At 37.6% G+C, this 15,738-nt stretch overlaps 1 protein-coding gene across 1 annotated transcript in view; it reads left to right on the top strand.

Annotated features, from left to right (window-relative positions):
- The window catches only part of ARHGAP18 (Rho GTPase activating protein 18), a 134,466-nt gene that overhangs the window by 98,901 nt on the left and 19,827 nt on the right, over positions 1–15,738 (top strand). The window contains exons 8-12 of the mRNA XM_001168191.8: positions 78–155; positions 3,623–3,782; positions 5,716–5,798; positions 10,870–11,076; positions 12,358–12,498. Coding sequence (XP_001168191.2) covers positions 78–155; positions 3,623–3,782; positions 5,716–5,798; positions 10,870–11,076; positions 12,358–12,498 — 669 coding nt within the window. The remainder of the gene's footprint in view (positions 1–77; positions 156–3,622; positions 3,783–5,715; positions 5,799–10,869; positions 11,077–12,357; positions 12,499–15,738) is intronic.

Genomic DNA, 15,738 nt, shown 5'->3' with positions numbered 1-15,738 from the left:
ATGTGAAACAGATGTTAAATTTGGAATTGTACCTGTTACAAATATGGAAATTAGAATGTTTCTCTGTTTATGCACAGCTGATTTCTCGAATTGAAGAGGGAGGTTTGGAAACAGAAGGCCTCTTACGGATCCCTGGAGCTGCCATTAGAATCAAGGTAATCTCTGGGTTCTACTAATGTAAACATTTTATTGTTTATTTACACTTATGCATTTTAAAAGCTAACTTGTCCTCTCTACCCCTTTTTTCCATTGTTAGTAAAGTAGATAAAATAAAACAATAAAACCTTTTATCATTCAGTTTAGTTTTTCTACAGTCCCTTCTGGTTTTTGCTAAGTTTTTTGTTTTGTTTTGTTTTCAAAATCACCATATTACCTATAATAATACTATGACAAAAGAATGTGATGAGTTAAAATATTAATGGCGTGGGGATAGTTGTGATAGATTTAGCCAGGATGAGTAGTAGCAATTGAGTTTACGGAAGTCAGGGCCGGGCGTGGGGTTCACATCTGTAATCCTAGCACTTTGGGAGGCCAAGGCGGGAGGATTGCTTGAGGTTAGGAATTCAAGACCACCCTGGGCAACAAAGTGAGACCCTGTCTCTACAAAAAATAATTTTAAAAAATTAGCCAGGCATTGTGGTGGTCACCTGGAGTTCCAGTTACTCAGGAAGCTGATCGGAGAGGATTGCCTGAACCCAGGAGTCCCATGAGGCAGTGAGCTGTCATTGTCCCACTGCACTCCAGCCTGGGTGACAGAGCAATAAGACCCTGTTTCTTAAAAATAAAAGAAAAAACACTTTAGGAGGCCAAGGTGGGCGGATCATGAGGTCAGGAGTTTGAGACCAGCCTGGCCAAAATAGTGAAACACTGTCTCTACTAAAAATACAAAAAATTAGCCGGGCATGGTGTTGGGCACCTGTAATCCCAGCTACTCAGGAGGCTGAGGCAGGAGAATCGCTTGAACCTGGGAGACAGAGGTTGCAGTGAGCCAAGATCTCACCATTGCACTCCAGCCCGGGCAAAAGTGCGAGACTTCGTCTCAAAAGAAAAAAAAAAGAAAAAGGCCAGGATCATAGACTCCTGCAGATGGGGGACCTTGACATCCTATGCATAATTAGTCTTAGTGAGCCGGCCAGACGAGACACTCTCAACCACCTTCCTGATTCACACAGTTCCCTGTCTTGCTGCATCCAGGGTAGCCTGAGTCTGGCTGGTGAAAGAATAATTCCTAGACTTCCCAATTTGAGCCCTCCCTTCTCCCTTGCCTTTTCTTCTCTCTGGATGACATTTCCTTCCCACTGTTCCAGGGTACCACGTGTCCTTCTGCTGTCATCTTTGTGCCTCACTTTTTGGCCTGGGGGATAAAGCTTCCAATGAATGCACGATAAAGATGGAATTACCCTACAGGGGATGCATACTGCATATCCCCTCAGGGGATTTAAATGTAAAGGGGACTCATACTTGGAATTGTAGCTGTATCTGGAAGCAGCCATTAACTACTAAGTTTTACCCTATCTTCCAAATTCACCTTTAGCTCTGCACTGAGATAGCACAAGTAACCACTGCCCACATCCAATACATTGTCTTCCTGAATTTGAAAATCCAAGAGAAAATAGGAGAAAAGAGAATCTCTCTTCATTTTCATAACCCCATTCTTTATGAAATCTTTAGAGCTGGATCAGGACTAAGTGTTTCTTGGGGAGTGCACACTGTCCTGGCCTGCTTCTAATGGGCTGTGGTGTTGCCAGGATTGGAGTTACTCTTTATACATTTCACAGTTTGCATCACCTGCTTATTTTGATTAGTCGCCTTGATTTAGGACACCAATTTCGGCCTCCTTGGCTCTTACTACATAGTGATCTCATTTTAATAGGATTCCAGTAGCCTGATATATTCTGATCATAATTTTCCACTTGTGTCCCCTGGGTTTGGTGTCTGCTACTTAGAGGTCCCTGAAACTGTGGTGTTTCTAAGTTTCATAGCTTGTCATTGTCTCACTTCATGTAACACCTACAGCACGTTTGCCACTAGAGGACATTGTGTGATTCTGAGACAAGTTCTTTTAAGTGCATTCACTAACAAAGATATAATTCCTCAGAAACAGGTAACAAACATAACTTCATATTACCCATATTGGCAAGATAGTCCTCAATTCACCGAGTTCAAAGCACTCAGGCCCTCACTAGCAGACTGCAATGGCCAGCTCACAGGAGGCAAAAATACATTTACTTTAGTACAGAATAGTGAATATAATGCAGATTTTACTTTGCAACGAGAAGGCTGGCAGAAGGACAAGTTTAACTAAGTGTAATTTCTAAGAAGGCCAATTAAGTGGATTCAGCTGGCTCAACTCTTCAACCCAGCCTGTTGTCATATGCCAAATTATGCAGCAGCTGGTCCATTATAAATAATTTAAAAGATAATATGCAAAAATGTTGGTTGTCTCTTTTCCCCCTGGCCCCACCAAATTTCTCTGTACTATTCTCTCTCCCTCTCCCTCCATTCTTTCTGCCTCTCTTCTCTGGATCTTCCTCTGTTGTCCTTTCCTCCCTCATTCTTTCCCTGCTCATTCTTTCCCCCCTCATTCTTTCCCTCCATGCCCCCTCTCTCTCCTCTTCCTTCCCTATCTCCCACTCCCTTTTTCTATCTTTTCCTCCCTCCTCTTTTTTTTCCTCTTCCTCCTTTTCTCCCTCCCTCTTCCCTCCTCCCTATTTCTTTTTCTGTCTTTGCCACTCCCCTTCACCTATTTCATCAATTACAGAAATAATTGGGGGTAGAGAATGGTTGTTGTGTTAGGAAGAGAAAATGTGGTAATTTGCCTTACAAGAAAACAAAGAACATAGTTTGGGAGAATGGTTTCATGTAACAGAGGAAAGTGACAGAAACTTGTGATGGTTTTTAACATGATAGGATTTATGTATAGTAAAGAAGTATACAACAAATAGTAATTACAAAACTCAATTGATTTATTAGTAATAATTTGCCTGACAAATTTTGTAGAGTTCTGAGGTAAGTGAACTAGATATTTCTAATTCTGCATGGACTCAGACTGTTGTTCGCAGCTGGCAGCAGGATGGCTGTGCATTAAAGACAGGTATATTGATGTATTTTCTTGCCTCGTTTACTATAAAATTGGGTTTTCCATTTCCCGTAGGTGACTAATCAGAGGTAGCCTTCTGTTTTAGTCCCAGAGACTGATTATGTATTTTTTTATGTAATATACTTCTAAATTTAAAACATGTACTTCTTTTTTAATGATTTTTTTCTTAATTTAACGAAGATTTATAATATGTAGATGAAGCCCCCAAATGGAACAATTATTTTAACCAATCTCTTAATTAAAACTTTATTACTTACAGTTTGTGGAATGTCCAGGAAAAAGTATAAATTTTAAAATGTTTTTTGGCCTTAGGTACAGTTTTTTGTTGGTAAAGTATATTTGGATTAGAGGAGAGGAGTAGTTTTTTTTCTGAGTAAAAGAAATATTGACTTTTGGTAGTCTGATTTGTCTTGTCTAAAGAGCAGAATCTCTTGAAAGTGAAAATGTGTCATACTCTCAGCAAGAAAAAAAATGCACTTCTAGCTGCTTCTTTTTTTTTTTTTTTTTTTTTGTGCCTATCAGAATCTTTGCCAAGAACTAGAAGCAAAGTTTTATGAAGGGACTTTTAATTGGGAAAGTGTCAAACAGCATGATGCCGCCAGCCTGCTGAAGCTCTTCATTCGGGAGTTGCCCCAGCCACTGCTCAGTGTGGAGTATCTCAAAGCCTTTCAGGCTGTCCAGAGTAAGTGCTATCCCTCTTTGAAGCAGTCCTTCTGCTGGTGCCATCTATGTTAATTGTTTTAATGACATTTGGCATCACAAAGAACGCAACCAGACGTATTTGGGTGGACATATTGACTCAACTGATGTCAGTGGGTGCTCAGCTGCCATGCATTGTTTTCTGTTTTTCTTATAAATATGCATTCCTGAGTAAACAGATAACAGAATGTTCTCTTTGGGTACAGATTAATTGCACGACGTTTAAGCAATACAATATATTTCAGTGTTAAAACCTGGAAACTTCATGTTTCTCTTATAATAGAATGAGTCACATAAGATCTCTGATACAATTTTCTTGCCAAGTGTTAAAAAGCAACACTTACTGGAGAAGCTGTGGATGAACAGTTATCATAAAAGCACAAGGAGAAGTGGTAGGGTCTCTGAGCATTTCTTGAAAAATTAAATTCTGAGGTTGTCATGCAGAAATGTGGAGCAAAGCATTTTGCTGCCTCATTGGTGGAAGGTCACAAGCTGCTTCTTATGTACTGCCATTTTGTCGTCTTGGGCAAGCTACACATTAGTGTCTCTAATAGTTCTCGATTCTTTTTCCAGTGAACCTAGATCTTATAAGGTTTATCTACTGGCCTAATTATCCATTTTACACCTAGAGGCCATGAAGAAAAGTAAAAATGCCATCACTGCCTTCAAGTAACTGTATCTTTATCTTTTAAACAGGGACACTTATAAGAATGAAAGAGGGGCACTATTAATAATTATGGTGAGCTCCCAGCACTTTGGGAGGCTGAGGCGGGCAGATCACTTGAGGTCAGGAGTTCAAGACCAACCTGGCCAACATGGTGAAATCCCGTTTCTACTAAAAATACAAAAATTAGCCAGGCATAGTGGTGCGCACCTGTGATCCCTGCTATCCGGGAGGCTGAGGCAGAGAATCACTTGAACCTGAGAGGTGGAGGTTGCAGTGAGCCGAAATCGCACCACTGTACTCCAGCCTGGGAGACAGAGTGAGACTCTGACTCAAAAAAAAAAAAAGAATAAATTGCGGTGAGCTGCAGTTTCAACCAGAACTGTACCAGGCTATTCTTAACACATACAATATTGAGATGGTTTCATGAGTCATCTCGTATCATGACATTTCTTCAGAATTTCTAGGAGAGATGGAACTGAAATCTCTTCTGTTTAAAGTATTTTTTTCTTAACATGTTTCTTCTTTAAACAGAATAAATTACCTTCTGTGGGAAATACTTTTTAATGTTTAAATTGTGCTACGTTGCATACATTTCCTGGATATGGATTAAAGGACCAAATTTATTGCTGAAAAGAAATGCTGGAATGATTCTAAATATCCATGAGTATTACTTAAATGGGGTAAGGGCTGCTGAAAATGATAGCATCAATGATAATAATGCACCTCTTAGACTGTTGAGCTGCTGCTTCGTTTTCTAATTTATTCCACAGGCATTTATAAGCACCTATTGTGTTCCAGGCCCTATTTTACATATTCCTGTTGGAACTGATGGACTCTTACCATGCATTTGTTCACTCGCCATTAAAAGAAACAAACCACTGTTACAGACGCACCCTGATACTGTATCATGGAAGGTCCAATCCTCTATGTCTTTTCATTGGGGAATAATTATCACGCAGAAGTTAAAATTATTTCCAAAGCACTGTTGTGTGTCTGCAAACATAAGGCCGCGCGTCATATGATCACAGTTGGAAGTGAGCATTCTGAGAGAGAGGAAGCTCCTAACAGCAGCTGCTTCTGCTGATCTCCCACAAACACACTCTCAACAAGGCTTGCTGCTCAGTCGTTGTGTCTTACATTTTACAGTCATGTTTATGCCAAATAACTTTTTTCTTAAAAAGTGAAAAAATAAAGTAAAGGAAAATGTTCACTGAAGAAAAGAGTTCAGATGTATTTAATTTGTCTGCAGATCTTCCAACCAAGAAGCAGCAACTACAGGCTTTGAACCTTCTTGTCATCCTCCTACCTGATGCAAACAGGGACACATTGAAGGTCAGCTCGGTTAATTTACATTAAATATCCCTTAGAAGTAAGCACAGTAATTTTTCATTATTTGTGGCAAAACAATAAGATGTGTATCTTGGACATGGTCATAAAAGTCTATAAAGAAAAAGCCTACTTTTAAGGACAGAAGGTGAAAGCCTTTAACTCTTTATGAGGTTGTTATGTTACTAATGTTATTAAGTTTTTGTTTTTTTTAATTTTCACTATAACATTTCTTCTTCCAAACCAGATAATTGAGGTTCGTTGGTTAATGGAAACGTGGGTGGTTTTTTCTTTTTCTTCTCCTTATTTCTTTTTTTTGCATTTATCAAATTATATTTAATAAGCAGGTAGCAGTAAGGTAAAATATAAATGTTTAAAACAAAAATCCTAAGTCTTATCAAATATAACCCACTACTACCTAAAGATATGACAGTTTGTAGTTTGAAATGGTAGATTTTGAAGTAAGTCATAATGGTGATTTGACACAATTGTTAGCCAAAAGATAGACCAACTCAAACAAATTCTAGTTATTTCTCTAAGGGTTCATCCGGAGTTTCTGATTTATATCACCATTTTGAAGTGATTTGCTCTAATGTTTATATAACTTAATATCATCTACTTTAAGTGTTGTCAGAAGCTCTTATAATCAGGGATTGTGCCACACTGATTTATTTTCCTTAACAGCAGAGTTTATAGAGTAGTTGTAAAAGGTTTAATTATAAACTCTTAGAAAAAGGAAAAAAAATTAGCTTAGTAAAAGTATTATCTTAAGTTTTTCCCTTGCCTTAAAAATATTTTTTATATGGGTAAAGGGCTTCTTTACCCTCTTCATTTTTTTCTATTTAAGATGAAATCTCATGACAAGAGCTTTCAAGTTAAGAAAACAAATTTACTAGTTGGTACATCTTGGAATTTGTTTCCCGTAATTCATTAAAACTCCTTGAATTGTAACTGCATGAGTGATCGTTCTTTAATGCCCATGGAATGAATATTAATACTCAACTTTTCTTGATGAAGCAGCTTATGGGGATTACTGGAGGTAAAACGCTATGTCCGCTACAGGAGAACTTCCAAAGGGTTATTCCCTTTCCTAAATCAGAAAAAAAGCCTTTTGCTTCACTGGTTGTCAAATGAATAACCCAGAAGACAGCATTAGGTTTTATTTCAATTTGCTTTTGAGACAGAGGTCAACTCAGAAAGGGTTATATTCAAAGAGTGTGTGCCCAGGGCTACTGTGTAAGTGTGTGTAGATTGTGGCTGAGACAGGGACATATGGCCCAGGACAAAGTGGGGCTGATGATCCAACATGTCCTCAGCTTGTCAGCAGTGCTCCCGACACAGGGCTTCAACTACTCAGAAATAGGGAGGAACATCTTTTTCTTACTCATTGACGACCCTATCAATGCCCAGTGTGCAGTGGGTACTGGAAAACTTATGATTTACTTAAGATACCCCTACATTCCAATGAGTTCAAGTAGTTGTAGGAGGAAGCATTCAATTCAATATGGCTGCTTTGGGTGTGGCTGATCTGGAACTCTTCTTTGGACTTTGCCCTCAAAGTCCCAGGCATATTCTTTTAAAAATTCTGTTAAAAAATAGTTTTAACATTATAGGATAGTTCTTACATTTTGTGTATGAGGCTATTGGAAAGATAATTTTATAATTAAGGGGGGGGGAGTACTATTTTTGGTAAAAAACTGGAAGATGCAAACAAGTAATTTTACATGTTTACTTAAGCTTTAGTGACTTAATTAGCCAGCTCTGCTGAAGGTTTCAAACTAGAACTTTAATAATAGAACATTTGAACAAGAATGCCATATGTGCAAAGAATAAGCCATAAATTTAGTTCTGTAAAAGGGAAGGGAAACTCCAATGCAATATAATTTCAGGAAGTCTAACGCAAAATTCCCTGACTTATCCAGTGCTAGCAACACGCCTTCAGTTGTCATTTGAAGGACAGAATCATGTGCATGATTGTTTGGAATATTGCTACAGCAAGTCTAAGGGTTAGGAGGCACCATGTTAAATACCACATCTTGGTGTGGTAGTAAAGTGACAGGTGTGTTTGGGCAAGCTGCTTAACTACAGTTACTTTTTACTTTGAATTATGGTGCGTTTGGGCCAATGATCACACCTACCTTTGACTTGGAACAATAGTGAAGACTGATTTTAAGATAGCAAGAGGGGATTCATGTTAATATAATTCTTGACATTTATCTTTTTTGTAGTTTTAAGAAGCTCATTATATACATTGTCTCAATCCTTCCAGGCTGAGAGATAAGTATTTCCATTTTACAAATCAGAAAACTTTAAAGAGCAGAGGTATATAAAGATTTAACATCATACCCAGCTAATAAGTAATTGTGCTGGTACTCAAACCTGGCTTTTCAGAGAGTGAACCCGGTGATTGATACCACCAGGCCAGTGATAAAGTAAATATTTTTTGAAACAGGAGAAGTTCTCATGAGTGTATAAAGAAAATGTGATAGATACACACAGACACACACACATACACACATACACCATGTAATACTACTCAGCCATAAGACAGCATGAAATAATGGCCTCTGCAACAACTTGGATGGAACCGGAAGCCATTATTCTAAGTGAAGTAAAGCAGGAATGAGAAACCAAATATTGCATGTTCTCACTTATAAGTAGGAGCTAAGCTATGAGGATGCAAAGGCATAAGAATGATACACTGGACTTTTGGAACTCGGCGGAAGCGTAGGAGAAGGGTGAGAGATAAAAGACTGCATATTGGGTAGCTTATACACTGCCCAGGTGACAGGCACACCAAAATCTTAGAAATCACCACAAAAGAACTTACCCATGTAAGCAAAAACCACCTATATCCCAAAAACTATTGAAATTATATATATATATATATATATATATATGGGAAATTCTGAAGGTTCAGATAGAAAATTCTGCAGTTCCTTCAGCAAGGGCTGGGCTAACATCTCGTTAATTTTATGTCAACTCTCTCTCTTATTCTCTAGTATTCTGATAGTAGTATTTTGAGTAACGTTATTACATATGCACACCACAATTAAAACGGTTTATTACCTAATGTCTGTAATTTATGCTCATAAAGAAAGAGATACACTGGTCCCTGAACAATTATTCTGGTCTCTGTGGAACAAAATTAAATATTTTTTCCAAACTTCAATTAATCTTTTGTCCTCATTTGAGAACATGTTGTTTTATATAACTTTATGCTTGGATTACAGTTTAACTTCCTGAGCACTGTACTAGAAATTAGATACATAAATCTCATTGTTAGATATTAAAGCTCTGTCCTTAATTTGTTTCAAAGTTTCAAGGTCTATATAGCAGTTATACTTGATTCAAAAGCAACCTGTCAGAACTTACAGGAATTTTTTTTTCCTGAAATTCTTTGGAAGATAGATACTTTTTTTCTTTTTTCCATTTTAGTATAGTATATTTGGCCTTTTTAGGGTAGGGATTTTAGGCTAACTCTGAAAAAATGATTCTTTTAATAGTTAAGAATTTAGAAACAAAAGCCAGATAGACCTGTAATTAAATTCTTTCTCAGGGTTTGTTAGCTGTATGACCACCAGGAAGTTACTTACATTCTCCAAACATTGTTTTCTGATCTGTAAAATGGAGGTAATTATAGCATCTGTCTCCAAGTTAGGATTAAGTAATCTCTATCGTGCTTCATAAACTGCCTCATTCATAGAGAACATTGAATACCTGTGCAGTTATAGTTACTGTTGTTCTAGAACAAAAGAAGAAGGCAAAAGAAAAATCTGAAGCCTTAAGTCATGTTAGAGTAGGGTGACCTCAGCTGCATTTGCCTTTTGGAGAAGGTAGTTTCAGAGGACAGTGAGTGTCTGCAATAGGGGTGGGTGTACGTGGCATCAAGCTGAGCATAACCTAACCTGTTCTGATGAAAAGTTTCTTTTCATTCATTTTTTAAAAAATTCTCAGCTGGGTATGGTGGCTTACACCTGTGTAATCCTAGCACTTTGGAAGGATGAGGTGGAAGTGTTTCTTGAACTCAAGAGTTCAAGACCAGCCTGGGCAACATTGCAAGAATTTGCCTCTATGAAAAATCAAAAAAATTAGCCAGGCATGGTGGCATGCACCTGTGGTCCCAGCTACTCTGGAGACTGAGGCAGGAGGCTCACTTGAGCCGAGGAGTTTGAGGCTGTAGTGAGCTATGATCTCTCACTGCACACCAGCCTGGGCAACAGAGTGAGACCTGGTCTCAAAAAAAAAAAAAGAAAGATTCTCTTTGGTCTTTCCTCATTTCCCCGCTTTCTCTATCACAATATTCCCTCACCTCTCTTTTCTTTTCTCTTTTCTTCTCTCTTTTCTTTTCTCTCTTCTCTCTTCTCTCTTTTCTCCTTTCTCTTTTCTCTTTTTTCTCTTCTCTTCTCTTCTCTTTTCCTTTTTTGAGAGAGGGTTTCTCTCTGTTGCCTAGGCTGGACTCAGACTCCTAAGCTCAGACGATCCTCCCACCGATCTGGGACTACAGGTGTACACCACCATGCCCAGTGCCTGGGACTACAGGTGTGCACCACCATGCCCAGTGCCTGGGACTACAGGTATGCACCACCATGCCCAGTGCCTGGCTCATTCTTTATAAGTTCCACATCAGCCAGATATTGATTGCCTTAAAGAAATGAAACTGAAGTTGAATGACCCTTTTTGAGGGAATTTTTAAAAATCTCTACATAGGAAAGTACAGCATTTCCTGAAATAAGCAAATGTTTGTATGATGTTTTACATTACTTTTCAGCTCTCCATGACTCCCATAGGCCAGAGGTCTGACACTTCCCCACTCCTCTCTCTGCTCCCTAGTTCAGCTATGTGCCATCTCTGCTTCATTCCCCAGCACCATGGTCCTTAGTAGAAGCAAATTTCCATCTCAGGGAGCATCAACCAAATGGAGAAGCTTTGGTAACAGGGCCTGTTGGATGTGATTAGTTGACTGTGCTTATACACAACTTGTTTTTTCAATGAAATAAAAATTGCATATGCTACAGTGCTTTAATCTTTTATCTTCATATATGACACAAATCTCAAAGAGTCATTTCTGTTTCAGGCCCTTCTTGAATTTCTCCAAAGAGTAATAGATAATAAAGAAAAAAATAAAATGACAGTCATGAATGTAGCAATGGTCATGGCCCCGAATCTCTTTATGTGTCATGCATTGGGATTGAAGTCCAGTGAACAGCGAGAATTTGTAATGGCAGCTGGGACAGCAAATACCATGCACTTATTGATTAAGTACCAAAAACTTCTGTGGACAGTAAGTATATATCATATGCTTTGGTCTTAGTAGTTTAAAAAACAAATTGCATGCTTGTTATTAGCTTTATTAATTTACATTTAAAATTTGTGAGTACAGAAAATATTAAAAACATTTTATTCATATAGGTAAGGAGGGCCCTGTGAATTTCTGTTTTAAAATTATGTCAAAACATGCCTTGTAAGAAGTACTTTTTATTTACTTCTGCCTATTTTCCCATTTCTCAGTGTTTAGGCCTGCTGTATTTTTAAAAGCCCATGCTATCTTGGTTTCAGATTATTCAGTTCTTTTTCATAGACCCTTTATTGAAAGGGATGCATGCATTTTGTACCCTTATTATTGAGAACATCTTCAAAAATGGTTTCCTCTGTTTTACACTTATTTTGAGCTTGTTTTGACAGCTTATCAGAGGATGGAAGTGGATGAGAGGCTTCGCTGATTAGGTGCTCATTTTCCAATGAAATTTATAATTTTTCAGGAGGCATCTTATAAGCATTTAGGAAAAAATGACCTAAAGGAATTCCAAGCAAAATTATAATATTGAATATTTCAATCTCTTATTTGAGGAGCTTCCAAACATTAATTTGTTAAAAAGACAGAGTGATGATATTTAGATCCTGAAGTCTTTATTTTTATAATCCATAAAAAGACAACTGATGTAGATGATTTCAAATGTTTTTTTAATAAAAAATTAATGTCCATTTATTAAATCTCAATGTCTGAAATGTCAAAATTATTTCATGGTTACATTTTGATACCTTAAAATATTTTGTTTTTGCTAATGTGATTTCTTAGGATAAATTTGTCCTGGATTTTTGCTAGCTACCTATCAGCTCTTGTTTCTTGGGGAGTTCTTTCTCTCATGACAGCAGCGGCTAGCTGGTTATTAGAAGGGGACTTGAGGTTAGCTAGCAGGGCTGTAGGTAGGAGGCTGCAAAAGGAAAGACCTAAGGAGGTGGCTTCTACTGCTCGTCACCTCAGGGGGTCTTCAGTCTGGCATAGAAAACGGCCACTATGTCCTTGAACTTCACAAAGCCTCTTTTGGAACCTTCCACAGTGGGTGGCAAATTATACCACGTGGATGCCCTGTACACCTGGTAAGTGAATAATATGAAGTATTTTCTTTTCACAGATTTAATGAATAGTGCATGTAAAATGGCAGTCTTATCAAAAAGAGAAACTCTTTACTGTTTTTGAAATTTAAAAACTATAAATTTTTTTTGTAGTTCAAAATGGTGGCATTTCTTTTTCCTCTCTAAGCTTAATTCCTTTTCTCTATAGATTCCCAAGTTTATTGTAAACCAAGTGAGGAAGCAAAACACGGAAAATCATAAAAAGGATAAAAGAGCCATGAAGAAATTGCTGAAGAAAATGGCTTATGACCGAGAAAAATATGAAAAGCAAGATAAGAGTACAAATGATGTAAGAAAATAGTGGAGATATGTATTTATTCAGATCTTAAGTATTTTTTTAATACCAAAATTTTTTATTTAATGTTTTCATAGTATGACTTTCTGCCACTTATTAGGCTGTGGTGCTACTTGTAAGTGAAAGACATCAGTAACTGTCTTCCTACTACTGCTGCTAATGATCAGTATTGACAGTTGCTCAGGTGTTGGTGACTCAGCATGTGAGTTGTTAATGGGGAACAAAGGAAGATATCAAGACAAGACTGAACACACACACACACACACACCCCTACACCCCTACCCCTACCTCTACCTCTCGTGCAGAGACTCTAGTCGCCTACTGAATATATAATCTGTAGTGAGTAAATAACCTCATGTGAACCACTGACATTTTTTTCTAAATTTTTCTCATCTGTAGAATGGGGAAAAATAACTAATCCAGATAGACAAATAGGTTAATGTTTGTGTTGTGCCTAGGATTATTCCTGGACTTTAATAAGTATTTGAAGGTTCTCAATTTGATCAGAAGAATTTTGAGAGCTAAATTGGAAAGAAAAAAATTAAGATGTTTCAAAAAAGAAATACCTTAAATATCTGTATTTATAAACTACTGTAAGAGTATATTAAGAACTGGGTTTACAATAATAAAATATACATGGATATACATTTACGAAGTAAGTTACCAAAGCTGTAGCGTAAGATCATGAAATGAAAGGGTTTCTATTGTTCTATTTAAGTGAATCCACCTCCTCCCTACTACCACCACCATTGAAGTTGTTCAGTTACATGCTGACATCTTGTGGAATAATGTGAAAATGCAGTTATCTGCCTTTGAATTTTCGGTTTTGGCCTGCTTATGGATCCAGTAATCATAAAAACGAAGTTTTTCTCTTAGATTTATTTATAACTCTCACTCTTAAAAAATGATACTTTCTTGGCATTGTAAAACATTTTAAATCAAGTTTTAAATATCTTTAAAAACATAAAGAGAAGTTGTAAATATGCTTATTTTTTTAGAAAGGCCTTGATATTATCCTAAAGGCTTTTAGAAAGCCTTTTTTTTGGCGTTTGGTTAACTTTAGAATGTTCTGTTACCTCTAAGACCATTGTAAATATGTGAATTAAGTCTGTTTTGTAGCCCTTCTCATTCATATTAAGTGACTTTATAGTCTTGTCTTTTTATAGGGCATTTAGCTGTGATATTCTGAAGCTCAGGATCTACTTAAGGAAACATTTGGGGTGTACCTTTTAAATAATATTTAGAAAAACTGAAACGTTTACATTTTGGAAATGGAATATTTTAGTAATTTTGTCATTTATGGAAAAAAAAGCATTAACTTCTTTAGTTTGCACTTTGGCATAGTTAGACATGATCTGGTCTGAGAATGATCTCTGTACTATTTAAAAACTGTATTGTCATTTTAAAGCTTGGGATTTAAATATCAGTTTCATCACATATTAGCTGTAACTTTACCTCTTTGAGTTTTTTTTTTCTTTCGTTATGTGAAATTCAGTTACTCATCAACAAAATGCTATTGCCACCTTGGTGCTAGGCCCCCACTTTATGTTAGGTGTTCCCAGGGAGTCAGGGAGCTGGGTGCTCACCCTCGAGGAGCCAGGAGAAGGGATATAGAAGGGATGTAGCTCAGAGGTATGTGATTGAAGCCTGACCAGGGTACCGTAATCTACAAAACAGGAAGTAAGCATGAGAGAGGCTTCACTGGGGAGTCAAGCTGAGATGTGAAAAATAAATCAGTGTTGTTCAGGTGTCACTACAGAAGAGCCATCTAACCTGCAGTGGAAGCTTTCTGACATCACAGCCCATGGTGGAGGTCTGTTTGGCCTGTCATTTTGGTAGAAAAATTCTAATCTTCAGCCTGGCCAAGACAGTGGAACCTCATCTCTGCTAAAAATATAAAAATTAGCTGGACGTGGTAGCACACACCTGTAGTCCAGCTACTTGAGAAGCTAAGGCAGGAGAATCGCTTGAACCTGGGAGGCAGTGAGCCAAGATTGCGCCACTGCACTCCAGTTTGGGTGACAGAGTGAGACTTCATCTCAAAAAAAAAAAAAATTCTAATCAATATCCAAAATTTAAAAAAAAAAATATGCCATTTTATTAGGGAGAGTAAATAGACACAGAAAGCAATTACAGAACAAGTAGAGGTGCAAGCTAAGTTCAAATACTGTGGATATGTGGCAAGTTACTAAGTAACAAGAGTTTTTTGCTTGTTGCTTCCAACTGGCAACTGCCAGAATTCTAAAGCTAAAAGATTTAATGTGAAAGTTTGAACCACCGTCTTAATGACAAATGGATGTTGGGGCATCCCTCATCTTCTGGCAGTAAGGGGCCTGCTTTCCATCAGGGTAGCAATTGCCTGGATTTGAGTAGGAGCCGTTCCTTTTGGATGGAACATGGACCATCTACTTTGCTGTAAGCCACGCCCCCTCCTTCATTCTGTCTGGTTGCTGTAGTTTCTTGACTCTCCTCCAAATCATTTAAATATGCAATATGAAACTATAGGGCATGAAATTGCCTGGGGGTAGCTTTTGTCATTTGTTAAACAGTTACTTGATATGTGCCTACTGTGTGCCAGGAATTACTGGGTACTTGAAATATAAATTATTGGACAAAACATATAAAGATCACTGCTCTTCCAGAGCTTAAATTCTAAAAATAAAAGTAAATCTAGGAAGTAATTCATATAATGTGTTAGTATGTGATTTATCCTCCAAAAGTAATAAAAACAACAGAACAAGGGGAATTGGGAAGGAGAGCCCCTGGCACTATTAAGTTGAGATGGTCTGGATATTATTCATTTAAGCAAAGACAAGAAGAAGGGCAGGGAGTTGAGTTGTGTGTATATCTCAGGAAACTCAGTCCAGGCAGAAAGAATAGTCTGTGAAAAAACCTTAAGACAGGAACTTACCTTAAGGAGTGAGTGTAGCTGGAGTGAAGCCAGCAGAGGGAACGGTAGTGTGAAATGAGGTCAGAGGGGCAATGGGGCAAGATTGCATAGGGCCTTGTAGATAGACCATCATTAGAAATTCGGATTTACTCTGAGTGAAATGGGGGTTTGAAGCAAAGGCTTGAAAATCTATACTATGTTTTAAAATGATTCCTTAGGCTGTTGGGTTGAGAATAGACTAAAAGGGAGCAAAGAAAAATAGGGAGATCATTTGGGAGGTTCTTGTAATCCAGGTAAGAGATAATGGTGGTTCAGACCAGGGTATCAGCATTGGAAAGTGGAGA

The sequence above is a fragment of the Pan troglodytes genome, chromosome 5, assembly GCF_028858775.2.
Source record: "Pan troglodytes isolate AG18354 chromosome 5, NHGRI_mPanTro3-v2.0_pri, whole genome shotgun sequence".
Taxonomy (NCBI): Eukaryota; Metazoa; Chordata; class Mammalia; order Primates; family Hominidae; genus Pan; species Pan troglodytes.
This window is presented reverse-complemented; position numbering and strand designations above follow the sequence as displayed.